Consider the following 12,408-nt stretch of genomic DNA (forward strand, 5'->3'; position numbering starts at 1 on the left):
AGAGCAAATCTTTTATTGATGTATGCTTGTGTGTTCTTTGGATAGATACCTAGGAGTACCTTATTTAATAGGTATTTTTCTACTTTTAATTTTACTATTTATTTAAGCTTATTTAAAAAGTAACATGGTAAATAAAATTGTTTTCAACAAATAATATAGAAAATCACTTAAGATCATTATTATGCACTTATTGATTATATATTAACATGAAAATTAATTTTATAATGTTAAAGAACTGTCATGAGTAAAAGGAAATTAACTTACTATATCTGATACTGGGAAAAGTTCCCAACTGGTGAGCTCTTGCCCATTAGTCCATCAGCATGAGCAGAGTGCAATTGAAGTTGAATCCCAGATTGGTGGTCCAGTAAAAGTCAAGGGTCTTCATAACCTTTTGGTTCTGGGTCAGGATTTTCAATTAAACTGAGGTCTTGGCATTTTTCTTAAAAAATTAAGCTTTATAAAGCACCAGTAGAATGTTACAAGAAAAAAAAATCAAAGAGGGCCAAACATACAGTACCTGTATCGGAAACCATAATGCCCAAAAGGAGAGAGGGAGGGAGGGAGAAAACGAGACAGAGAGAGGGGCAGAGAGAGTGGGAAGAAGAGAGAGAGAAAGAGAGAGAGAGGAGTGCCTGCTATAGAGGTGGCCTGTGGGGTGAGAGGCAGGAGGGAAATTGGAGACATTTTGGTGGGAAATGTACACTGGTGAAGGGATGGGTGTTGGAACATTGTATGACTGAAATCCAATCATGAACAGCTTTGTAATAGTGTATCTCATGGTGATTTAATATAAAAATGGGGTGGGGGGAAGATATAGGACACTTACTCAAAGAAGATACACTTCTGACCAAAAAGTATGTGAAAGATGTTCTGCATCACTTACCATCAGGGAAATTCAATCAAAACAACAGTGAGTCAGCATTTAAAACCAGTGAGACTGGAGCATGTCACAAAGATCAAAAAAATCAGAATTGGCATGGAGGTAAGGAAAAAGGACCCCTGTTCACAGCTGGTGGGAAAATCAACTTGTCCAACATTTTTTGAGCTTTTCTCAAAAACAAGAGATTGAGCTTTCCTCTCACCCAGCATTTTTGCTTCTTGACATATATTCTAAGGTTGCAAAATTTCTACTCAGGTAGGACATTTGCACTTTTATATTCATACAGCACTATTTGAAATAGTCACAATTTGGAGACAAACCAAATACCCAAGACCGGTGACTGGATAAAACAATACTGGTACATAAACACAAAGTAATACTACAGCTCAAAGGAAAGATGAAACCATGATGTTAGCTGCTTTGTGAATGGATTTGGAAAGTATCATGCTAAGTGAAGTTGATCAGAAGAACATACACAGAATAATTTCTTTCTTCATTTCATTTCATTTCATCATCCTGTTAATCGTCGATTGCCTCGAGCAGGCCCCAGTAACGTCTCTTTCATCCTAGCCCTGACATTATATTCACGGCTCTTTAGGAGAATGAGACCCATCATTGTTACTGGTATTTGGCATTTGGTAGGCCACGGGGAGTTTGCCAGACTCTGCCCTGTGGGCAGGCTACATTCGATAGCCTGCAAGTTTGTCCAAAGTAGGAATGAGGTAATAAGATGTCTTCGGGTGCCGGAGCCCCGGTCGGGGCAGGGAGCAAAAGCTCGACCTGCTCCCCTCCAAGGGGTCCCGGTGAGGGACACCCAGGTGCGGGGGCAAAAGACTGCACTGTTCTCGTCCGGGATCTGGATTTTATAGTCTCTGAGTCTTGGCCGCTGATGGGATTACACGGCGCCAGGGGGCCAGGTGGTGGGTGTGACCCCCGCCTACTGGAATTTGGAGGATCTGGGTGGAAGATGCTCGACTCCAATTCGAGTAGGCTTGGAGGTCTCGGCCCCGGAACCCGCGTGGCTTTGTCCCTCTGCCAGTACCTTCATGTGTGCGGAGAGTGGTCTCAGCATGGTGGTGGCTGGTCCTGGAGGTCTTCGGCTGCCGGAGCCCCGGTCGGGGCGGGGAGGAAAGCTCAACCTGCTCCCCTCCAAGGGGTCCCGGCGAGGGACACCCAGGCGCGGGGGCAAAAGACTGCACTGTTCTCGTCCGGGATCTGGATTTTATAGTCTCTGAGTCTTGGCCGCTGATGGGATTACACGGCGCCAGGGGGCCAGGTGGTGGGTGTGACCCCCGCCTACTGGAATTTGGAGGATCTGGGTGGAAGATGCTCGACTCCAATTCGAGTAGGCTTGGAGGTCTCGGCCCCGGAACCCGCATGGCTTTGTCCCTCTGCCAGTACCTTCATGTGTGCGGAGAGTGGTCTCAGCATGGTGGTGGCTGGTCCTGGAGGTCTTCGGCTGCCGGAGCCCCGGTCGGGGCGGGGAGGAAAGCTCGACCTGCTCCCCTCCAAGGGGTCCCGGCGAGGGACACCCAGGCGCGGGGGCAAAAGACTGCACTGTTCTCGTCCAGGATCTGGATTTTATAGTCTCTGAGTCTTGGCCGCTGATGGGATTACACGGCGCCAGGGGGCCAGGTGGTGGGTGTGACCCCCGCCTACTGGAATTTGGAGGATCTGGGTGGAAGATGCTCAACTCCAATTTCTTTCTTATGCAGGATATAAATAAACAGTAGTGGAAGAACGTTAGTGACATATACTGAGAACTAATCTTCAGTAGGAAACTTGCAGGCTTGGAGTGAGGTGATTAAGGGGGAACACTGGGACAATTTTTGAGGGAAATGGACATTCTGTTGGAAGATCTGATACTCGAAGATTATATATATAAAACTATACCAATAAGAGTTTTATAAACCATGATGACTAAAATTTTTAAACAAAGGTTTTAGTCAGAACCGGCAGAGGAAGGCAAAAATGGATAAGAGAGAGGTGGTAAAATTTTGAAAGCTTTTTTTATCATATAACTCTGGCATCCGAATCTATGATTGAGGTAAAAGTTGCTACATCCTCAGGAACAGGGTATTTTATATTTTGTACTGATCAGAAGCAAAGCAAAAGATGGTTGTATACAACAGTCTTTAGAAAGAGCAGAAGGGACAAATGATGCCGCATGCACAACCCACTGGGCTGGAGCAATAGCGCAGCAGTTAGGGTGTTTGCCTTGCATGTAGTCAACCTGGATTCGATTCTTCTGTCCCTCTCAGAGAGCCTGGCAAGCTACCAAGAGTATCCCGCCCGCCCAGCAGAGCCTTGCAAGGTACCTGTGGTGTATTCGCTATGCCAAAAACAGCAACAAGTCTCACAATGGAGACTTGAGCAAATCCATGAACAACTGGAGGATAGTGCTACAGTACTGATCAGAGGTAAAGCAAAAGATAGTTGTGTACAACAGTCTTTAGAAAGAGCAGAAGGGACAAATAATGCTACATGCACAAAATGGAAACACCTCCAGTTATGTTTCTGTTTTCATCCTGGGACTGTCTTGCCAGGATAAAAATACCAGAATCTGACTTTATTTTCTGCCCCAAATCCTGGAAGCTAAGGATGATTAGTATGCTACACTTCTGTTTCTACATAACATTCCTATTTAGCTTATGAAGCTTTGCTGATTTTTGATAAAGCTTATGGGGTCTTCGAAGTTATAAGTAACTGGTTTTTTCTTTGCCTGTGATTTTTCTCTGTGCTTAACACTAAACAATAACAAATCTGGAGGCTTTTATACATCTTACAGATTTTGGTAATATAGTAAATGACTAGATATTTTAGATCCCTGCATATGTTACAGTAAATGTGACGTTTTATACCCAAATACAAAACTTCGACTTTATTTTTTCCTAAATAGGGATTTATGCTTCCCTTGTTCAGGTCACATAATATAAAACATTTTAGCTATCCTGCTGTTAGTGATGATCGCAAAGTCAAAACAACTTTAAACTGAAGATTTCTGTGATATGTGTATGTGTTTTCCTTTTTGTTTCTTTCATGTTAAAGCTAAAAATAAATTATCCTAGAAAACTGTGGGAAAAATATGAGAAAGTTTGATTAAAGACTGTCAAATTTTTTTATACACATATATTATATTTTGTATAGATATGTATATTGTACTAGCTCCCGGAACCGCGTGGCCGCAAATGCGGCCGCGCGACAACCTATTATGACATCTTATTATCTCATTCCTACTTTGGACAAACTGGCAGGCTACCGAATGTAGCCTGCCCACATGGCAGAGTCTGGCAAACTCCCCGTGGCGTACCCAATATGCCAAATTCCAGTAACAATGATGGGTCTCATTCTCCTAAAGAGCCTTGAATATAATCTCAGGGCTAGAATGAAGGAGACGTTGCTGGGGCCTGCTCGAGGCAATCGACGATTAACAGAATGGTTTGTGATTTGTGTGATTTGCATATTGTACATATTGTATATGTGTGTGTGTTTGGGTGTATTTACCAGGCCTGGCAATCTCAGGGGTTACTCCTAACTCTGCACTCAGTCTTGTGCAAGGCAAGCACCTTAACCACTGTGTTGTCACTCTGGCCCCTGATATTTATTTATTTATTTGTTTGTTTTGAATACCCATCCCTCCACCAGTGCCCATTTTCCACCACCACGGATCCCAGTATCCCTCCCACCCCACATCCCCCCCATCCCACCCTGCCTCTTTGGCAGGGCATTCCCTTTTGTTCTTTCTCTCCTATTGGGTGTTGTGGTTTGTAAAAGAGTTAAGCCTGATTTTCAGGGAGAAACGTTGGATGATTTACTTTCCATTGATCACTTTGTATATAAGGAGATGTCGTGTGGCTACGCAATTTGGAATAAAAGTCCTGGTTCCCGCATGGCCGAGCTATACTTGTAGAGGCTCATAGTCACCGAGGTTCCATCTGGAGAAGGCAGGATGCAGCACCTACCCCATCTGGGACTTCCCGGTGATCTCGGCTCTGTTTGGTACCTGGAGCATTCTCCAGGAGCTGTGGAGCCTCCCAGTGGCCTTTCTTCTCAGCTGCTGTGTGCTGTAGAGATAGTGCTGGGGGACGGGTTGTGGGCGTGATTTCCGGAATCAGAGGTTACCTGGGAGCCGGGGCAGTCCCCGGCAGTTTGGATAAAAGTCCTGGTTCCCGCATGCCTGAGCTATGCTTGTAGAGGGTCATGATCACTGGGGTTCCATCTAGAGAAGGCGAGATGTGGCACCTACCCCATCTGGGACTTCCCGGTGATCTCGGCTCTGTTTGGGACCTGGAGCATTCTCTGGGAGCTGTGGAGCCTCCCAGCGGCCTTTCTTCTCTACTGCTGTGTGCTGTCCTGATATATATTTTTAGCACAGCGGTAGGGCGTTTGCCTTACAAGCGGCCAACATGGCTGACCCGAGTTCGATTCCTCCGTCTCTCTCAGAGAGCCCGGCAAGCTACCGAGAGTCTCTCGCCCACACGGCAGAGCCTGGCAAGCTACCCGTGACGTATTCGATATGCCAAACACAGTAACAACAAGTCTCATGACGGAGACGTTACTGGTCCTGCTCGAGCAAATCGATGAACAATGGGAGGACCGTGACCGTGACCGTGAATCTTTAACATAGTAACAATAAATAAATAAAACACAAAATAAATAAAAAGTTAATCATAAAATTCTATTTAAATAGTTTTTATATGTCTACTTTATATCATTTAGGAATACCTCCTCTGGGCATAAATTTTGTAATGAATAATAGGAGACTTTTTTGAAATATATCTGAGAGAGTTTGGAATGTTTTTGGTATGAAAAACTATTTTCTGTTAAAATTCTGCAATGGGCTGGAGTGATAGCACAGTGGGTAGGGCATTTGCCTTGCACGCGGCCGACCCGGGTTCAATTCCTTCGCCCTTCTCGGAAAGCCTGGCAAGCTACTGAGAGTATCTCACCTGCATGGCAAAGCCTGGCAAGCTCCCTGTGATGTATTTGGTATGCCAAAAACAGTAACAAGAAGTCTCACATTGGACACATTACTGGTGCCCGCTGGAGCAAATCAATGAACAACAGGAGGACAGTGCTTCATTGCAAATCTTCAATACCTAATGTGTTTTCTTCTTATTGTGGTAATGAATGTAACATAAAATTGACCATCTTAGCCATTTTACATATGTATTATATTAGTGTTAGTTATACATATTTTGTGCAATGTATTTTCAATCTTGTATAACAGAAACTCTGTATCCTTTGATTTTATCTTTTCATTCTCTAGCAGTCTGTGTAAACTACTATAATATTTCCTAATGCTGAGTTTGACTAATCCTATAAGCATTTAATTACTTTTTCAACTGTCTATTTCATTCTCCTATTTCTTCAAGGTTCATTCATTTATAGCATGTGGCAATATCCCCTTCTTTAAAAAGCTGAATAATATATTATTATGTTTGTAAATATATCACAGTTTATTTATCCATTAATTTTTTATGTACCAATGAGCTTATAAGTTTTACCTTATAGTTATTGTGAGGATACTCAAAGGAATATGGCGTGCAAATAGCTTTACAAATCCTATTTTCAAGTACTTTAGATATATATCCAGAATTGAGATTGTTGGTTCATATTGCTAATCTTTTTACTTTTAACTTGAAATTATTTTTTATTCAATTTTTCAGTTTTTAAATAATTGTAACACTACTTTTCTAGGAACCTCCATGATGCTTTCCACACGGGCTTTACTACATTATATTCCTATTAACGCTGCACAAGGCTTCCAATTTCTCCACATCCTGACCACAGTAGTTGGAAATTTATTTATATTGGCCAACTTAGTGAGTGTGGAATAATATCTCATTTTGATTTCACTTGCACTACCCTGATAATTAGTGAAGCTGAGGATGTTTAATGTATTTATTAGCTACTTTTATACCTTATTTGAAGTGATTTTTATTCATAGAGCTTTGCAACTTTTAACAGAATTATTTTATTTTTGAGCTGTAAAGTACTTTATATGTTTTAGTATTAATTCTTTATAATGTATGGTTTCTGAATATTTTCTACATTTCTTAATTTGCCTTTTTTCTTTATGATTGTTTTTCCTTTGCTGTACAGAAGCCTTTAAATTTTATGTAGTCTCATTTATTTATTTATGCTTTTGTTGCCTACAGCTTTTAGTGTTATATTTAAGAAATCATTGCCAAATTCAGTGTAATGAAGCTTTCCCTCTATTCTCTTCCAGTTTTATAGTTTCAGATATTATGGTTAGATCTTCAATATATTATGTAGCTTTACTGGATTTATTTTTGCTATTCTCTCTTTTTAATGTAGATGCCATTTATTTATTTTTCTTTAGAAACTGTATAGGAATTTCAATATTATGTTAAGGAGAAATATTGAGGTAAAATTTTTGCCTTGTTTTAATTTAGATGAAATTATTTTAATTTTCCATACAGAATATGTTAACTGTGGAATTTTTATAATGATCCTTATTATGCAAAGGTTATTTCCTTCTTTTGATGATCTGTCAGGTATTTTTGTTATAAATGAATATTGACTTTTGATATTTTTCTGCATCAATTTTGATGGCCAGCACTTTTCTTCTTTATTCTAACAATGTGGCATATTAATGTGATTGATCTTCATGCATTGAACAGTCTCTTCATTGCAGAATGCATTACTTGATGTGTAATGTGCATTTTGGTACATAATGAAATTCAAGAACTTAAGTCTTGATAAAATAAGGATTAATGAAATGCATTCCCATTTCCTGTTTTGTTTTGGTTCTTTTTTACTACTGCTCTGTTGCATCCATTTGAATGGATAGTTATATATTAAGTCATCAACAAAAGTAAAGGTAAATACCAAACACTTCTCAATGAGTATTAGAGATACCTTTATGTTCATACTTGAGAAAATAATGTGGATTAATCTGGACTTTATCATGCGAAAGTTTTGCATGTTTCAGTAGCTGTTGGAAGTTTTATTTTTTTAATGTCTGCATGCTTATTTTGAAGAAGAAGATACTGCTATATTGTACTCAGGCATGCAGCCAAAACCAGACAATAGTTCCCACTCTATGACAATGGCTCCATATTAAATTAAAGAAGAAGTAGATCCTGCTATTGAGGAAGCATCTGTCAAATTGGTTAGATGAATATACAAATACAATAGTTCTATAGGTTAAGTATCCAGAAGTGTGAAAAGTAAATTGTATATTAATAAATCCTGTGTTTCTTTAAAATGCTATCTAACAGCATGCCCTCTTTTTCTAAAACAGATTGGCACCTTCAATGTCTGTCCAATAGGGTCATTTCAGAAAATGAGACAAATAAATAATAAAACAAACATACAAGGACTGCCCAAGCTTTAGCATTGCCCAGGCAACCATCAGAGCTCACATACTGGCCATTTATTCAATGCAATAACGTTTTCTACCCCTGTTCCCAACAAGTGAAGTGTTTTTAAGTTGACAGCTATTTTTAAGTATAGTTAGTAAGCACTTCAATATTCAGTAGATATGTGAAAAACAGAAGCAGAGGTATTTCACATATCCAGTAAAAAGTAAAATGTTCTGACAATTTACTATTCTATTTTTGTCCATTTTGCTCTATACGTATAAAAAACTTTAAAACTATTTTATTGTTTTAAACTAGTTTATTCTTTTTTGTTTGTTTTTGGGTCACACAAGGTGATACTCAAGGGTTACTTATGGCTCTGCATTCAGGAATTTTTCCTAGTGATGCTTGAGGGAAACTCTATGGAATGCTGGGGATCAAACCTAGGTTGGCCATATGCAAGATAAGTATTGTACATTACTCCAGCCCGTGATTACATTTTCTATTACAATATATATACAAACATGATTAAAGGAATGAAAGGAGAAACATGATTAGATTTGTGTTTTAGAAGGTTAACTTTGGGTGTGTGTGACAGCTGGATTTGGGCTAGCTATTTCTATTTCTGGATGGTCTAGGTTCATATGCAAGGACAGAGAGGCAATACCACCAGAAGTAAGAAGGGTCAGACTTTCTCTGCAAAAGGCTGGGAAGACCTTATGTAAAATAGCTTCATTGTATTCTTTCTTTCTCTCTTGAAATGCAAATATAATTGGTTGTGAAATAGAGCAGAGCTGGCCTTGGAGTTCTTTTCTCCTGATAATCACTTGACTGGTGAAAAATGATGTATAGTGTTTTGTCCCTAGTTCTCCAAAGATTGCTTTCATACCTTCCCCTTAAACACAATCCCAAGAGTGGCCTTTTTCATTAAAATGGTGCTTTTTTCTTTTCAGTATTGGAAATATCCAATAAGAAGTTGCAGTTCTGTTACTCCCCTATCCTAAGAGTCATTATGTATTATTCGAATATCTACAAGTAAAGAAGCTTGGGCTCCTCTGTACAACAGGGGGAATCAAAGGACACTATGAGTTTTAAAATTCCCTTCAAGGTAGTTAAGGTGGGCTTTAAACAAAATTATCTCTTCTCAGGAATCACATCCTCTGAGTAATTTTTTTTTTTACTCTTCCAATTGACAGAAAGTATTGCCATGGAAAAGAATGACACTTCCTATATAAATTCAGGATACAATGAATCACATGCAGAAACCAGGTAGAAGACACTTGGGCCTATTTTACTTTCATGGTGTCTTACTCTAGGCTTTGTGTTTTTTTTTTAAATTTTTGTTAGTGAAACACCATGAGGTACAGTTGCAAACTTACAAATTTTTGTGCTTGGGTTTCAATTATACAGTGATCAAATACCCATCCCTCCACCAGTGCCCATTACTCCAGGCTTTGGAGTTAGACTAACTTGGTTATAAAAATTTCCTAGTGGAAGGGGCGCAGGTTGAGCATGTGTGAGCTGTGCCTTGTGGAGAAGCTGCTGAGGAGGCCTCCTGCCGAGATTGCAAAGGAATTGCCTTGAAAATAGTCCTTGGTCCCTAGTGCAACCATGGCCCGTGGTCTCAAGAAACATCTGAAGCGTGTGGCCACTCCAAAGCATTGGATGCTGGATAAGCTGTTGGGGGTGTTTGCTCTTCGTCCATCCACCAAGCCCCACAAGCTCAGAGAATGTCTTCCACTCATCAGTTTCCTAAGAAACAGGCTGAAGTACACTCTGACAGGAGATGAGGTGAAGAAGATCTGCATGCAGCATTTCATTAAGATAGATGGCAAAGTCCGCACTGATGTCACCTACCCTACAGGCTTCATGGATGTCATCAACATTGATAAAACCGGAGAGAATTTCCATCTAGACTATGACACCAAGGGTCACTTTGCTGTTCATCGCATTACACCCCAGGAGGCCAAGTACAAGTTATGCAAAATAAGAAAGATCTTTGTGGGTACCAAAGGAATCCCTCACCTGGTGACACAAGATGCTCGCACCATTCACTATCCTGACCCCCTCATCAAGATGAACGACACCATTCAGATTGATTTGGAGACTGGCAAGATTACCAATTCCATCAAATTTGGAAATCTGTGCATGGTGTCTGGCGATGCTAACCTGGGAAGAATTGGTGTGATAACCAACAGGGAGAGACATCCCAGTTCTTTTGATGTTGGACCTGTGAAAGATGCCAATGGCAATAGCTTTGCCACCCGCTTCTCTAATATTTTTGTGATTGGCAAAGGCAACAAACCATGGATTTCTCTTCCCCAAGGAAAAGGCATTCGCCTCACCATTGCTAAAGAGAGAGACAAAAGACTGGCTGCCAAATAGAACAGTGGCTGAAATGTTTTCTAAGTTGTTGATGGAAAGAGTTTTGTTAATTAAATAAAGTTAACACTGTTTTAATTGAAAAAAAGTTTCCTAGTTCTGGAACCTTTAACAATTACAAAGCTTTTTCCAAATATTAATTTTCCCCCATAAAATGATAAAAACAATATATGATTCAAATATTAGCAAAAATTAAATAATCAAGTAGAACAATTGAAAAAGATAATGAGTTGTAGTAGCACTGTAGCACTGTCCTTCTGTTGTTCATCCATTTGCTCAAGCGGGCACCAGTAACGTCTCCATTGTGAGACTTGTTGTTACTATTTTTGGCATATCGAATATGTCATGGGTAGCTTGACAGGCTTTGCCTTGCAGGCGGGATACTCAGTAGCTTGCCGGGCTCTCAGAGAGGGCGGAGGAATCAAATCCAGGTCAGACGCATGCAAGGCAAATGCCCTACCTGCTGTGCTATCACTCCAGCCCATGAATTGTAGTAGTGCTTTAAAACAACTATTTTGTTCATGTTTTTTCTTTTATTTCTGTCTTCAACTGATTAAATGAGGTGGATCCCCACTATGGAGAGAAACCTACTGTCTGCTTTACTAAAATTTATCTATTTAAATATTAACCTAAATTTAAACACCCTCCAAACTGACACATAAAATTAATGATGTACCTTGAACTATTCCTAGCTACATTTAAACACTGAAGTCTTTTAAAAGGCTGCTTATTTACAGTGTTACTATTTCATATCCTTGTTAATTTATTATGAGTGTGCATGCCTCCACTATACATACATACACACACAAACACACACTTATCTTTCACTGTCACTGTCACTGCCACTGTCCTCCCGTTGTTCATCGATTTGCTTGAGGAGGCACCAGTAACGTCTCCATTGTGATACTTGTTGCTTTTTTTTTTTATTGCATATGGAATATGCCCTGGGAAGGTTGCCAGACTTACTTCACTGAAATTCTAGAGGACCCTGTGAACTATAACAACTTTTGCCTGCCCAAATTCCCTTCTCTAAACTCAGGAGGAACACTACATTATACCTTTCTTCTACTTTTTTTTTTTACTTTCTGTGACCTAGAAGCTATGTTTAGACATTAAAGTGTATAATCATCAGGTCATCTTGTTTACTTACTGTTTCTCAGCCATTACTGTCCTTTCCCTTCTATTTTCTAACATCTAAAACAGATTATTTCAAATTTCGTTCAGGTTTAGAGTTGTTAACAGCTAAATTTATTTCTTGCCACACCATTAGGCCAAGACTAGAAGTTCCCCTTTTAAGAATTTTTTTGTAAAATGGATTATGGTGCCTAGGATATTTTAAAAAGCTGACCTCTTGATAAGTTCTAAAGATATCTAAAGATAACACTGGCATATTCATTATATTTGGTCACCAATGAGCAGATATATCTGGAACAAAGAGCAGTAGCACTGACTTCAGTGAATTATTCTTTATTTCTAGTTTTATGAGACTTTAAATTACTTCTCAACACATCCTCAATTTTTCTATTTATAGAATGGCAATTAAACAATACTACTGTGAAAATACTTTATATGTAAAATATATTTAAAAATATAGGATGACTATAAGGCATTAAAAGTTACTATTCTAGGGTGGGGACACATAGATCTATTCAAAGGTGGATTACATTTTTCTAAACAGTAGCAATAGCATTTGAGCTTCAAAGGATAACTTTATAATCAAAAGTCCAGTTATATAGCTAGAGTTATCTGGCTTGTAAAATTTTAGAGACTCCTTAATTTATTTCTGCAAAAGGGGATAATTATCGTGTCTTCTTC

General features: G+C 39.4%; 2 protein-coding genes across 2 annotated transcripts in view; both read left to right on the forward strand.

Moving 5' to 3' along the window:
* The window catches only part of AGBL4 (AGBL carboxypeptidase 4), a 1,380,022-nt gene that overhangs the window by 453,104 nt on the left and 914,510 nt on the right, over positions 1-12,408 (forward strand). The gene's annotated exons all lie outside the window — the stretch shown is intronic.
* Positions 9,765-10,617, forward strand: LOC130031044 (40S ribosomal protein S4, X isoform-like). The gene has a single exon (XM_056122281.1). It carries the CDS (start codon positions 9,823-9,825, stop codon positions 10,594-10,596), a length of 774 nt encoding a protein of 257 aa, XP_055978256.1. The 5' UTR covers positions 9,765-9,822; the 3' UTR covers positions 10,597-10,617.

This window comes from Sorex fumeus, unplaced genomic scaffold (genome assembly GCF_029834395.1).
Source record: "Sorex fumeus unplaced genomic scaffold, SorFum_2.1 ptg000045l, whole genome shotgun sequence".
Taxonomy (NCBI): domain Eukaryota; kingdom Metazoa; phylum Chordata; class Mammalia; order Eulipotyphla; family Soricidae; genus Sorex; species Sorex fumeus.